This window comes from Fulmarus glacialis, unplaced genomic scaffold, assembly GCF_000690835.1.
Source record: "Fulmarus glacialis isolate BGI_N327 unplaced genomic scaffold, ASM69083v1 scaffold18767, whole genome shotgun sequence".
In the NCBI taxonomy this organism is placed as follows: domain Eukaryota; kingdom Metazoa; phylum Chordata; class Aves; order Procellariiformes; family Procellariidae; genus Fulmarus; species Fulmarus glacialis.
This window is the reverse complement of record NW_009225290.1, coordinates 967-16,732: the sequence shown is the minus strand read 5'-3', so window position 1 is coordinate 16,732 and position 15,766 is coordinate 967. Positions and strand designations below refer to the sequence as shown.

At 36.4% G+C, this 15,766-nt stretch overlaps 1 protein-coding gene across 1 annotated transcript; it reads right to left on the bottom strand.

Moving 5' to 3' along the window:
- Window positions 1-4,055: 4,055 nt before the first annotated feature.
- SAMD8 (sterile alpha motif domain containing 8) lies at window positions 4,056-9,530 on the bottom strand. The gene is made up of 5 exons (XM_009582446.1): window positions 8,950-9,530; window positions 7,063-7,158; window positions 6,212-6,329; window positions 5,313-5,463; window positions 4,056-4,360 (listed from the first exon to the last, which is right to left on the bottom strand). The coding sequence occupies exons 1-5, from the start codon at window positions 9,528-9,530 to the stop codon at window positions 4,056-4,058; spliced, it is 1,251 nt and encodes a 416-aa protein (XP_009580741.1).
- Window positions 9,531-15,766: the final 6,236 nt, after the last annotated feature.

Below are 15,766 nucleotides of genomic sequence, written 5' to 3'. Positions count from 1 at the left end.
CCTTCGATACTCTTTTTGGCACTACAAGAGACATAGCCATACAGAAAAGATTATAGGAACCTGTGCTTTTATCCTCATTGAAGGGTTTTAATACTTCTAAATAACCTTATTTAACATGCTTGCATCAAAAGAAATTTTTTTTTTCAAATCGTTTAACTGACTCTTACTTCTTAAAGTGGCTAAGTATCAAGGTTTTATTTTGATGCTTTTTTTTTTTTACAGCTTTATTCTCTCAGAACCCAGTTAAGTAGTAATTTTTTTGAAATTCTACTGGAATGTTTTCTTCTATAGTAGATGGGGGGAAGGAAATCAGGGAAAACTAAAATGAAAGTGACATTACCTATTCCCATTACTGTAGCAGTATACCACGCACAGCATGCACTTGGCTTTATCCAAGAAAACGCTTAAAATAAAACGGTAACCCTCACTGAAGTCAGAGTATTTAGTGATTTGCTTAAGTTAAGCATATCTACATTTCTGTACCAACACTTTGTAAAAGTGTTATCTTGTTTGCCAGATGACACAAAGATACTTAACATATATGGAAGCTTTCTATATCATCGTTCAAGAACAGCTGGAGGAACCGTGCTTAAAGGTCCTTCCACAAGCTTTTGTCAGTGTAATCAGAATTTGCTAAAAAACCACATCTATGAAAGTCTAATTTCTGTATGCAGGGGTAATGTCGTAAAACCACTAGTTTAAGGTATCTTCCAGAAAGGAAAAACTAAAGGCAAAAAGTTTAGGAAAGCTATTCTAAGAAGCTGCATCATAAGGTACAACAAAACAAAAAAGGAGAGGGGACTGCCTATGTGTCTATCGCTTTCAGGTATGTGCATACATATCCCCAAACTGATAATAATAAGGAAGAGCTCACAACTATTGTCAAGTCTCAAATCTTACTAGATTTGCTAAGCTACCAAAAAAAGTGACCCTCCCCTTCTTTTGTATATCCAGTTACTCAGTTAGACTTTTCTACTTGATTAGTTTGTGCACTTTGTAGTACTAGACTAATGTCGTTAGACACTTGCTGACATAACGCAGTAATTCATTCATTACTCCGAATTCAGATTATGTGTGCGCTCCCACAGACCACAGAAGATGACTTTGCAGCAAGTTAAAGGACAGCAAAAAGACTGGTGTATGAATATAAGGGAGAAGGACAACCCTGAACATATTTAGCATTAAATCCAAGGCCCTACGATGCTCTGCTGCCTTTACTTAAAAGTGCTTGTCAGCAGCAGAGAAGCAGCAAAATGCTTTTAAAACACTAACTCTTTAAAAAGGAGGTACAGAATTTTAAGCCTGTCAGTTACTTGCAACTTTTTTCCATCTAATTAACAACAAAGCTTACATTACCTACTTTACAGACTGACCTGTGCTCTTTTGCATGTGAAATCAGATTTTTCTGTCTTCTATCAATTTCAAGCCTTCCTGTTGCGTGTTTATAGGCAAACAAAATTAACTTCCAAAATAGAAGATAATTATTCTGACAATGTTTTAACCCACTTCAATGCTCATGAAACTAACCTCTGTATATTACTTATCTTGGACTCAGATATTTAGCATCAAGGGAAACAGCACAAAAGAACAAGTTTCCTTTAAAAAACACTGATAGGCAATGCTGATTTAAAACATGAATTTACTTACAGAATTTGAAAAATTAAATTAGAACAAAGAGAGAAGCCTTATGTTTCAAAGTATATGAACTTCATTAAAAAAAAAAACTATTGAAATGATAGCTTTACTTTATGTAAACATTTTTACACTGGGCTGTACTTGAAAATTCTCCTGCATTTCTAAGTTGCAAAGTAATTTTTCAGTTTAGACATAGCTATGCCAGTTAGCACTGACATGGTTCTTTTCAGAATCAACAGCTTTGCAGTTTAAGTGCATACCTCTTCACATGCTATAACTCAGACTATAATCCCACACATTCTGAAATCAGATGTTTCCTAGAGTTTAAAAAATAGCATTCATAACTGTATGTGTATTGCAAAGGCAAATATAAATTAACACGCAGAGCTCTTTGATTATAAAGTCTCGAGAGGAATGTTCAAATTGCCCTTCTGAAACCAGAAGGCATTTGCTGTTAAGAACAGCAAATGAAGGGGTTTTAAATCTTTCAGGATATTTTCTCCTTTTTTTCTTAAGTGTAAGCATATTCCTTCAATTTGGATGGCAAGCGCCATTAGGCTATGGCAGATTGAACAATATAGCATTATACCTGCAATTTTGCTAAAAAAACTGGAATGTTACAAATATGAAAGTCTGCAGAATAGTACAATGTATGTGTGCTCAATACAGTTGGCAGAGATACTCCAAGACGCACAATTCCTCTATGGAATAGGAGCTAAATTAAGTTACAAAAGTAATATGCTACGAAGAGCAGAAGATAGTCAAGTTAGTACAATCCAGGTATATAAAAGGAACACAATACAGAAAGGAGTAGCACACAGAAGGTTACAAGCCTCCAAATACAAAACTGTCTTGCTAAATTCCAAAGGGATTCTTTTCCATGCAAACATAAGTATGTTGTGGCCATTAAGTCAGCTTGTACCAAGCTGGAAATGTTCATGTAACTTTCCAAGGCTGACTTACACTACCTTTTGCACATACCACCTATTCTGAAATTGCAATAACCAAATTAAAAAGTCTATACCATTTTTATGATTTGCACGTTTTACCTATCAGTTTTCATTTAGCATAAATCTGATTTCAAGTCTCTACAGCCAACGTTAGCACTGTCCCCTTACAAACCACCACATAAGAGATCACCAACTCTGTGACCCTTGCTTACACATTATGGACTCCGAGTGTTAGTTTGGGGTTTTTGGGGGTGTTTTGTTGTGGTTTCTTTTTTAAAACAACCAAAACTGAACTGCTTATAGTACTGTTACCTTTCAGCATAGTAAATGAGCAACTTAATTTAAGAACTAGCCTCTTTTCATACTTGTTAGAAGAACATATACTGTGTGTATTTATATATATATAAACAAATAAACTGTGTATATATATCCAGAGATATTCACCATATTGTTGACACCAGAGTGCTAAAAGATACATCAATATGAGCACTATTTCCAACACTCACTATTATTACTTTTCCTGAAAGAGTTACTGCATGCATTTTCCCCATCCATTTATGGGACAGTAAGATATATGAAGATAACTGTTCTGTTTTTCCCATGTTAAAAAGCTGCTCCTAAAAAGCATGCACAGGTTTGGGTATAAAGCTATTAAAACCACACAAAAAATATTTTGTGGCTTTAAACCCACTAAAGCTAAATTAACTTTACTTTCTGTGGATGTAGCATTTACTTTAACTCATTTATTTAAACACAAAAGGGAAAATTTCCAAGTGCTAAAACAACCATATAGACAACTGATAGACTAGACTAAATAAGCTCTCATTAAAAACAACATCATCACTGCATAGCCACAAGGCAAACTTTCATTTTTGGCAACCTGTATGCAGACCATCTATATTGTCAATTATACTTTAAGACTTGTTATTTAACAGTTATTTAATCCTTTTAGCAAGGAACTATACTCCCTTCCTCACTGTGACACAGTACTCCTCAATCTTTAAGTATACACAGAGTTTGTTGTGAAAATTACATTTATGACTGTTTTAAAAGAAAATCTTCATAAAGTTCTAATTTTTTAGTCAGTATATGTAAAGGCTCGCATGTCAGGTAATGGAGATTATTTGGACCTGTAAAGGGTATATTATATTCAGGACAAGCACATATTTGAGGTTGAAGTTACTTAAACACTCACACAGAACCTCACCAAGGGTAACAGTATTCTGGTTTATATTCATGGCACACTGATAGCCTTTACCGGTCCCTGCATTGTTTTCTACGTTAGCAACAAGAAAACAAAACACATCCCTGTGAAGTATGGGAACTCCATTTTATGGCTAAGAATCTAAGAAACAAGACAAGGAGGAGGAGATGACAGAGTGAAAAATGTTACTTTGCATCCCCCCCAGCTAGCCTTGTAGGATCTTAGTCATAATGCTTCATAAAAATCTGAATTGACCCACACACTCTTCAGCCAATCAATCTTTTCAGTATAGTAGGTTTTGAAAAGGGCCAGCAATACTCATTGGGAACAGTACCATTAACATTGCATTCAAAAAAAGAAAACATTGGAAACCAGATCCTTGCTCTCCTACTCTGTTGATATGCTCTAGTATTAGCCAATGTATGGTAATACAAAAAGAGTCTTGTAGTGATGTAAAAGGCAATGAAGACATCTATAGAATAATGCTCATGTGCAGCCAAAATGAAGAAGATTCCAAAGAGATTCAGGACCCAGGATAAGGTATGCAAGAAGTTCCAGCTCCTTGGCGTATCTAGGAGAAAACAGAAAATTACTAACCTTGAATGTCTCAAAAATCTGGGTCATTACAAAATCCAGGCCTAGACATTGTAGGTTTTTATACAGATTTTTCATCCAAAAATGTGATGAAGTTACTGACTTCACCTGGAAATTTTGTTTACATCTACAGGTCCAATAAATCCAATGAAAACAACCACAAGTCATACGTGTCTATCACTTCATGACTTCATTTACAAATACAGCTATTATGCATTTCTGGATTAATGGAGCATCCTAAAATAGTTTAGGACCATGTAAAGCAGAATTCTTTGTTCAACCAACTTCTTTCGATGAAAAATTATACCTTTTCAATGTAATAAGGGGAAAAATGTCATAAAGCATACATTATTCTGTTATTGCAGTCATTCCATCGTAGGTGAACTCAAACTAATTATCTTAGCTTGCCATATAATGTGTCAAATCGCACTTTTATTTACAGAAAAGCACTATTGTTTCATATATTCTCACTCATTATGAGGTTTGGTATTTCGGCTTTATGGATTATACTAAAGATACACCCACCTATTTTGCCTGATAGGGGTCACTGGCAGATGCCTAGGGAAGTGTACAGGAACAGACAATCATAAATATCTTCCCTAGTATTCTCCCAGTAGCAAGCTAGAAGCCTTTCTAATTTTCTTGGCTCACATGTTCTTTCAAATGTGCCCTATTCATCCTTCCATTAATCTAGGTGGTGCTGCTTCTTTCCTGTCTGCAAGTGAACTGTCACAAATCTGAGAGAGAGCACAGCAATCTGAATTTATATTTGTTTACTTTAATGTTACTCTCTGAACTTCCTGAGGAGGTCAAGCAGCAGATATTCTTAAGGACATTTAAGTATTTACACTCTCACACCCTTGCTTGACAGCAAGCAGTACATATTCTTAACACTTAAGGACATTTAAGTATTGACATTCTGTACTTACATTCTGTGACAAAGAAGTTGAGCATGGTCAGGACGACAGTGTGGCCACTGAACATATAATCTCCACATGTATGTACTCCAGTCAGAGTCATTCCAAAGCCACTCCATATTGCAAATGCCCGCTGGAGTTTTGCCCAAACATTGCCATACAACTAAAAGACAGTGACATTAACCTTTAGTAAGTTCCAACCCCACCACCCGAACAGTATTGTCCTTAAAGTTAGCTGTAAAGCACTATATATGTTTAACACCATTTATCACGTTGGGTCTTTTATTAAAAAGTTAGCACACCTTTGGATTTTATTGTGGCAGTGAGTCACATTAGTAACTACAATTATTAATTGTATTCATCATACCTCTGATGAATACTGGAATTTAGAGCAAATATTTTGTTGCAAGTGATTTACATACAGAGACTGCCACCTTTTTTTGAATGTATTCAATCTCCCAATGTGTCATTGTCAAGCTTCCAACATATTCAGCTCACACCTCTTCTAACTAGAAGTTAGGATAAAACCATGAAATCCCATGTTCTACAGAATATCCCTTATTAGAAGAGAGGAAATAATAATAGTTTGGGTTTTTTTTCAAAACCATGCATCCAACAAGACAAAGAAGTGATTACTCCACTTTCAGCCTTTCTTCATGAAGTCATTATCTTAAGCGCACACTTCTCTGATGTATTCTCGCCGGCTTACATTGTGAAATATTCTGAACATCCTTCCCCAAGTAACTGTCTGGTCTGCAAAGTGGCAAGTGCTTCTAAGACCCCTAGTTCTTATGCTGTTCTTACAAATACACATCTAACATTATGGTTGCAACAATCTTAATCGTACCTTAAAGAAAATTTACAAAAAAAAGGAAACAAGAGAAAGAATTTAAAGCATTTCAAGTTTTTACCTTTCCAGTACACTGCAAGTGCTGGCCTGGCACAGAGAGTGAGGTAACAAACATTGTAACGCAACGTAGTAAGAATACTGTCCCCATGAGGCTGCACAGCCTTCGCAGAAGTATAGATCTGGGAAAAGCACACAGGAACTGATTGCAAGAATCCCAATATATTGTATTTTTAAATCAGGAAAGTTATGATAAAAAACATTTCCCCCCCCCCAACTTAATCCCATGAAGTCCCTTCATTATTGCTGCAAGTTTCACCGTAATTTTTTTTTTTTTTTTTAAAGTAGTACTGTAAAGGTATGATTCCACATGACAGGGCAAGACACTGTAGCAAGCTTACTGTCACCAAAAGGTACAGCCCCACTCCTCTGCAACTACACTTGTACTAGCTTTGGCACTCATGCCTGCTGTTGGCAAACTGATAAAAATAAAAAAAACTCGCAAAAATTTAACTTAAAATACTCTCGCACACAAAAGGGTTTTCTACCCTTCAGTGACAGCAAGCTGCTAGCCTGGCTCAGTCATGCCGTGGAATTTCACTCTCGTAGGAATTTTTTTATTTATACACAAAGTTCTTACAGTATGAGAGTATATACTGACAACTCTCCAAAATACATATGTTCTGAAGGAAATTACACATCAATCTAGCAGAAAAGTAAATTCAGATTACTCCTTTGTAAGATTCACAAGTCACCATTCTTGATTAAATCCTCTCTAATCCATTTTAACAGGGACATATTAGAAGCTCACAAGTTTCTTATTAAATGGTAAGCCTTAAATAATAATCATAAATTCTTGTTACAGTCCTTTCTCTGAATCAAAGCACCAGTTAATTTGAATTTTATATACTGTACCTGTGTTTGTGAAGCAGAAGAACCAACAGCCAAATGTAGCAAAGAATTACGCCACATACTTCAGTCATAGCAAAAGCCCATGGTATCCTAGGGACGCTAAAAAAAAAAAAAAGGATGAAGGAAGAAAGTTAACTTACAATACAAAGGCTTAATTTTTCTTTCTAGCCTCAGTATTTAGAATAAAGGCATATAAAGTTCTAACTACAAAACTAACTTGCAGTAACCTGACCACAGTTTAAACTACAACCAAAAATTATTTTGTTAGATTGAATTAAATGGAATTTGAATTAATTTTTAATTACATTATCTCCTTTCTAATAATGTATTTTCAGCAGACATTTACACAGAATTCACTAAGTCAAAGAAAATCTCTAGTATGCTCTCTTAATTTACACGTGTGATTTACTAACAGGATGTGTTCCTCTAGCATTGTTTCCCAACAACCCTTTTCATTCTGACGCAAACTTGCATCATGTCAATTATGCTGCTTATTCTTGTAAGAATGCCATGTCAACACAATTAATGAAATGCTGCAAAGCCTAAAATCCTAAATACTTGCAATGAAGCAGAACTGCACAGAAAAGCATTAAGAAAAATAAAAATTGTTTTCAAAGTTAGATTTCAATGATAATCACTATATGCAAACCTTTCAGCCTTGCTTGTCAAAAAATTTAAGACTTTCTTGCACACATATGGCACCAGTAAGAATTTCCACTCTGCAATTTCACCAAAATACAGATTGACAGATTTCAAGAGAGGCTGCTCCTCATAGTTTTGTGTTCCCCTTGATACAAAGGGGTAGCAAAGTTAGCTGCTCAAATGCTAGCTGTGTAGTAATCCCCTCGCATTGTTTTGTGAGCTGCTGCTTTCTGACCTCCCCCATCCTCCTGCCCACTGAATACCGAGGACGTGCCCTGCGAACAAAGCCCACTAATGCCACAGCTCCCGGTCTCTCTCCTCTCTTCCACTCTGCTGGATGTGGTCCATCCTTGCTGAGTTTTATCTAAATTTATGGGGGATCCTGCACACTTACTCAAAAGATGAGACCCCTACTGACTTCACAAAAACCATTAATGAAAATGGAAATTACTGGCAGGAATAAGGAGACCACAAAGACTGAAATCTTGAAGAGTTCATCTTGTCTTTTAAAACTCTCTAGGCAGTAAGTTCTCTACGGTGCAAGTACATTTGCTCAAAGGGAGCATTTATCCTCCATTAAATCTGCAGTCAATGACTAGAATTTCACCTTTGCTATTGTGTCTCTCTTCTGCCTGAAGTATTTTATTTTAAAAATGAGCAGGTACTGTGTAAGTCACGACAGTGTTTTAGTACACAGATACTCTATGGTTAAAAAAGATACTGGTCTATTCAGTCTACTTCGGAGTTTCCCTAAACCACCTTCAACAAATTGACAGTAGGGAGACAGCATAAATACATTATCAATGCTATTCACTTTCAATTCCCTTGCTCACTGGCAGACCAAACTATTCCTTCATCAAAATTTTTTCTATATCAAGATATGTTCAGCTTCATTGCAGCATCTGGATTTCAGAAAAAGCATATGGCTGCTCATCTATGCCAGCTAACCATCACCGTTTTTACTAGAATGAAAGGATGGACAAATTAATACCTGTGTTGCGATTAGGTAAAAATGTAGAATTAAATACAAACTGGGTAGAACAACAGCTCAATTTATTTTCCCCTGGGAAGACTAAATCTCTGCATCTAACTGATGCGCGTTTCAATCTTAGCAGAAGGGTTTACTACACTCTAATTACTATTTTGCAGAGGCATCTTCAAGAGCGTATGAATCTTTGAGAATGAAGAAAAGACAGCCTATACTTTAACCATCAAGTTAGTGTTTCGTTTTAAAAGAAAATTTCTTACCTATCTAGAAATATGTCTGGTAGAGGTGGATATGTTTGCATGTCAGGTACTCGCTCATGTACTATAACCATAACGAATGATGTAAAGCCAAACACTATGAAGACATACACGCAACTTAAAACCGTCTTCCAATACTCTGGGTCCAGTCTTCGGGTAGAGTGTTTGTTTTTTCCATTTGCATATTGATACTGATCACCATTCAAGTCAGTAATTGGTCCATCATAGTCCCGAGGTACTTCACCATTACAAAACCAATCTGTACCCTGCAGTGAACCAACACTTGGGCACGCTGTGCCAACATGGCTGTCACTATTGTAACCCAGCTCTTCCAGGACATCAATATGTTGCTTCTGTAGTTTGCGTATAGACAACATCAGCCTTTTGATATCCCCTAGGACTTTGATTTCCAAAGGAGGGGATCGTAAATCATACTCAGTAAGTGTCAGCAGCGTAATTCCATCCAGCCTGTGTCTATTGCACAAAACATCCACATATTCACAGAAGCCTTCTTCCTTCAGCCACTTGGCCACATTCTTGGTAGTCCAACGTCGAATGCAAAGCTGGTTATTGCCTGCCATCATCCTTCTCTACCCGCCAATAAAATCGACCTGTTACATATTGGAGAAAGAGACAAGACCTGAATGTTTAACGAAGAATACTGAAATCCCAGTGTATTTTGTGTGATTTTAGATGCTTAATTAGCCAAAGGCTTTTTATATAAGAGCCAGCTAAAAACCAGACATGTAATTTATTAGGTAATATAAAAATGCTTTTAAAAACATTTTTTGTCCAACCAAAACTAAATTATCTCACTTGTTCCTAAATAGAAATTTAAAGCTACCAAGAAGCAGAATGTTTCCTAGATGTACCCAGTCTACTTCTATTCTTTTGTTAAAAAAATAAATCCAAGTTTGCTAATTACACTAGGTGATGAAAAACAGAGATTACTCTGTTTAAATACCAGCTTAATCATTAGTCTTTTCCACTGTTTGCAATTCATAAACTAAGCAAGAAAGTATAGCCAGCAACCATGTAAAACTGAATTAAAGCTAAAATAATACATTACAGGTCCAATATATTCCACTGTTTTAAAATATATACTGAAGCTTTGGTGGCATGACATTTCCCCCCTAACCCTCCCAAGTAAACCCAACACTAGGTAGCTACAATAATATTGACCTTAGGTATCTTAGTTGTATGTTGATGGTGCAGCCATCATATTTCTGTCTTGTTTGATCTCAGTAATTAAGACAGATGTTATTATATTGCGAATCCTTTAAAATATTCAGCTTTCAAAGTAACATTACTAGAAATTAAGCATTAGCTTTAATTCCAAAACATCTTCAAAAGTGATGGGGTAATAGATAACACAATAACACACCAAAACCAGAAAAGATGTATTCTCTTCATACAGATTTCTCAATAATTGTTTTCTTGACTCAAGAATATTGTTTGAAGGAAGGCAATACATCTCAGCAACATTTTAGTCACATGGAAGTGACAAGTCACCAGAACAACTTAGAACAACAACTATAAAAAATTAACCACAGAATGTTATGTGGAATACATGAAAAAACTTTGAAAAGCTACCAGTGATGTAAAAGTAATAAAAAGCCTATCCAATATTTAAGACCCACAGCAGTACAGAATGGGTTTGTGCATAATTTATATTTGGTGGCTTATGTACAGCTACCATCTAAGAAACAGCTACAATTTCACAGCTCTTCTGTACTCAAAAAACCAGTCTAATTAATTAGAATGCTTCAATCATGCCAACCAAATCTCAGAAAAGACAAGATAGTACAATACACTAGTGCCACATACATCAGTCAAGGTTTTCAAAATGAAAGCAAGGAATGAGTCTACTTAATCTATTATTTATCTTCTGTATATAGTAAACAAGTACTCAAACGCATCAGGAATATTCAACACAAAGTTTTACACCGTTTTCAGGGGCACAGCTCTTCCACAAACACAAGCTCTTTCCTTCTCACTTCTCTTTTTAAAGAGGTACTGTATCTATTGTTAGAAGTAGCTCTTATCATAATTACTGGATGCAACTTTTTCTTCCAGATTACATCTAATAGGACCACACATTATTCTATTCTATATCAGAAAAGATTCAATTTGTCCAACGAGACTTCCCAGCAGTGCAAAAGAAATAGTTTAGAAGAAAAATGAGCGCACAAATCAAAGTTGCCCTTCTAAAAGAACTAAGGGAGTGATACTTCTGAAGACAGTCTCTCTGGAGTTGATTGTGTATTAAAAACATGTACTTACTGCATTGTTTTAACTTCTCAAAACTCCATATACAGTCAATGTGTATATAAGCTTTAATACCTTGATTTAAAATACCTTGATTTAGTTGCCAAAACGTCCATAAACCACTACTAGAATCTCTGCATTTACTATACTCTTTCTTGTCCATATAAAAAGGTACTAGCTCATTTCTATGTTATCTTACTATTTCTGAAAGTCTTTTACAGTCTCAAAACAACTGTAACAACTACTTTACTCACATAGCTATTAACAAAAGAAATTATGACATTTAATTTGTAATTAATGATCAGTTAATTGACCTTTTTTGTACTACATATTTTTATCTTACTCCAGTAAAACAAACAAACTTGAGTTGCTTATCTGGACTTCCAGCTTTCCTTACTCAGAAATACAGATGAAATACTGAAGAAAATTGTTAATCACAGTGTTTTTTATAACACTGTAATCACCACAAGATTTCTAAAAGCAGTGAATTTAGACTCACCAAAATTACACTCAACTTACTGATTTGCCTTCTAACCAGAGCAACTTCTGAGGGCAAAGGCAGGAACTCTCTCTAACCTACGAGAATTCTGTTCATTCGTCGCAAGTCAAGCAGCCTAACACCAGCCTAGTGCTTCTTCATCTGGCGTTGCAGGAATAAAAATCAACCCTTATGTTACGTGCAATAAAAGTGACCTTACAACACTGAGTAAGCATACTCGTCAAAGGTTACTACTGAATGGGCTGGACCTGGGAGAAAGTCTATGTTAACCTTAAGACGCACCTGATAGGACTTGCTCCTGTTTTTAAATGCTGTCAAAGACAAGACATTTAACCAGCTGGAAAAGACAAAGAAATCAACAAAAGGAACAAGCACCTACAGAAAACACAAACTTAAACCATTCCACACAGCTAGTAGCCAATTTTGTCTCAAGAGCAACGTTAAGTTCAGTTTTGATGACAAGGCAATTTCTTTAAACTCAGAAGCTGCCTTCTCGTTCAGACTACTCATTTAGTGCCACTTTTGTAATTTAAAGGGTAAAAAGCACTCTCCCTAATAATCTTAGCACCTGGAATACAATACAGGTCTCTGTGCCAAACTGCTCCTGTTCATTTTTGAAGCTTAAGAATGCTACATAACATTTCCAACACCACCAGTCTGCAACGGACGACTGACTAGTGTAGCAGAAGAGACCAAGTCACCGAGATACCTGTACTTGTCTTTTGAAAGAAAACAGCACTGGTAACTACTTTGCCTTCTACATTACTGGTTTTATTGCTGAAACCAAATAATGGATAACATTATTTAATGATGAATAACACTCATGAGTAACAGAGCAAGCACAGACTTAAGCGTCAGAGGGCAAAATATACTTTTCGCCTGACATCAGCAATGTCTGTAGCTAGCTACTTGATTACTCTCCTGCTACTGTGACTTTATATTTAGTCAGCTCAGCAGCAGTACGTATCATGTGTCCCTTTTCCCTTTTTTCTTCCCCAGCCTTTCAATTAACAGCATGAATACAACTGAATATGAACTTCATGTGCATGTGTACAAGTATTTATCTTTTTAAAAGAAAAATGTTACTTTATAAGCCATGAACATTTATACAATTTGGTTAGGGCATTTTAAAAAATGAGATGCCTATGAGAGGCTGAATATACCCTTAGCACAGTATTTTTCCTAAATGTACATTTAAATGTGGAAAATTAATCTCTCTCAAAATGATTATCCACAATTCTATCATGCTTACCTCTACTGAATTACTGCTTGTCAACCATTAAGTCCCTAACTTTCCTAGCGCGCAGACTTTGAGTCAGTATATTGAGGTAAAAATGCAGAAAGTTGAATATGATTATCACTACTCTAGTCAAGGAAAAGTAGCATTAATATCACACTAACATTAGGCTGCAATCTTGTTACAGGAACAAAACTTAATTACACCAGAATCATAGCTGAAGAGTTAAATAAGATCCTACTTATGTCCGCAGCAGTTAGCAGAACACTGACTGGATTTGTTTCTTCCAGACACGCATGCAAAACTGTACCAGCACCATTACTGCTTCACTGTCTGCCCTCATGTGCCTGGGAGAGCCTGTGGCTCTCCTGGCTGACATGCCTCTTGATTTTTTCCCCAGCTAGGTTCAACTCTCACCAGCCTTGAGAGGAATTTTAGGAAGGACACTGAAGAACTATCAGATCTCAAGTGATTTAACTTACGTTTCTTTGTGGAAGGTTTCAAGCTGAAGTCTGAATACAGGCAATTCCAACTCGGCCCCTCCTTCGCCGGGTCCGCTGGCCTAGGAGCACAACATCTCACACCTCAGGGGAAAAGTTCTTCTGTACAGAGGCCGCTGGTTCACAACGTGGGCAAGACCCAGGTTTGAGGCCTTGGCTCCCCAGCACAAAAAAGCCATACACAAAAACATACACTGAGCCAGCCTGCAATAACAAGGCTCCTGTCACATACCAACTTAGTAATGCTGTGCTGGAAAAAGAACACACAGCGCTGCCTTGTTATGCATCAAAAGTCTCGGACACTCTGCTGAGTTGCCTCAGAAGCTTGTCACTTGCTCTTCCTGAAAACTCTAAATTCTTCAGTGCTTATTTAAAGCAAATAGCACCAAAGCTTTCATTGCCATATAGTATACAGTGACTTAATCCTTTCCTTCTAAATGCCACCATATATAGTACAATCTTGCAAACAAAAGGAGAAAAAGAACACTTGCAAAACAATACATGATTTTTCAAGGGTTTTTTAATACAATAGCTACCATGCTCTACACAAAACTGATCAAACACAGCAAAATGCCTACCGTGAGACCGAAAAATTAGGTAAGTATTTTTGTGAAGCAAACAAACAATAACTTCAACTGCAGAAATATTCCTGTAAAACTTGCATTCAGTTTTACTTAGTGACTTTGCTAACGGAGTTGTTTCATAAACATTTGTAGTAAGCGAGATTAGCAGCAGCATTTTAACCATATTCAAAGGTCTTAGTGCTATTTATGAAGGTAAGATAAGCAATCTCACAGAGTAATGCTTGTTCAGTTTATTGTATGTCTTAGGTTTTAAACCATCAAGGAAGATGTGCTTTTCAAGAATTATTCATTTAAGTGCTGCATTGTGGAAAATATATAACTGATACTGTAAAATCAAAGATTAGCTCCATACGCTTAGAAGAGTCTTTCTGTTGGAACGCCTCCATGCAAAACTACAGAAAGTCCTGAAAGTAAACATATTTGTCTTAAGAACCACTAAGTGCAGTTACATATTGCAGCAAGCTGAACAGAACACATAGTGCTTCCTGACTTTTACACCTCATTAAACCAAATGAGTTGTACTATACTCAAGTGAACTCTAAGAGTGGCTCAACTCCTAATCTACTAACCAGCTTACAAAACATTTTTTTATCCTACCACCATAATTCAAGACACACACAAGTGGTTTTTAAACAACTGATCAAGTACTCCACCACTTACCTTAGGATGTGATTCACAGTATGTCATTAATAGTTGTACAAGATCTTGAACACTTCACATGCTAAATGTCAAGTGTCAAGTATTTTTTCCTCCAACTTGAAGAAATAATATATCCATCTCGTAACAGAATGTTTGCTGCTCTTTATCCTTATACAACTTAGCAGTAAAAAAATTCAGGTTTGCTTTTCCCCTTTTATTTCTTTCTTTTCTTCCCACACCCTCATCTTAGGATGGAAATAGGGGGAAGACATGAACAAACTCTCCATCCAAATTAATACCAGAACAATACCTGAAGTGAAACTGTGTTTCATTCACAACCTGATCTTTTTGGTCTAGTGAAAATCTAGGAGCCTTCCTCATTTTAGATGCATTAAAATAAATAAGAAAAAAAACCTTCTAAAAGTTATGTGATTATCAAATAAATATTTATAATGTAATATGGTTTATGGATCTCAACCCGCTTAGCAGGCTGCAAAACAGCTCTGTACAAAGAAAAGTGATAGTATAGAGCCTGAAAGATTGCAACTCCTACGCCAACCTGTTTTCAATTGTATACTACCAAAAAAACCCCCAGCCAGCAAAAAGAATATCACATAGAATAGCAAACAAGGTAATTTAAAATTCTTGCTCTTTACAAATCTACAGAATGTTTCCTTCACATCTAAGTAGCACTTCTGCAACCCAAAGAACTTCCTTCCACTGGGTATAAAAATCACTTCGCCCCAATCCTGCGAGTTAACTCCACCTTTTCTCTCTATCACAGAAAGCAAAAGGAAGAACAGGACCACAGGCATTTCCTTACCTCTGATATCCGGCAAGAGGCACCCCCTACCAAACACAAGGGGCATTTAAATGCCAGGAAATGTCTTGCTGAGTTCTTGCTGCTCCAGAGCACAGCATGATCAGCTGCTGTGTGGAGGGGGCACAGACTGCACGTGTCCAGCTGCACGAGGGAGCTCTGCGGAGATGGAGCGTACTTAGTGCAAGTGGAATCTTCCATCAAGTCATCTTACAATGCAGAATGTGTGTTGGGTTTTTATAAAATGAATTTTGCACACTGAAGCATCAAATA

Bases quoted from the DNA above. Each gene is read 5' to 3' on its own strand.
- SAMD8 (XM_009582446.1), bottom strand. From the start codon at position 9,530: ATGATGGCAGGCAATAACCAGCTTTGCATTCGACGTTGGACTACCAAG. The intron at 7,159-8,949 runs GTAAGAAATTTT...TTTTTTTTTTAG, and splicing joins CCAGACATATTTCTAGATAG to CGTCCCTAGGATACCATGGG. The intron at 4,361-5,312 runs GTAAGTACAGAA...GTTTTCTCCTAG, and splicing joins CAACTTCTTTGTCACAGAAT to ATACGCCAAGGAGCTGGAAC.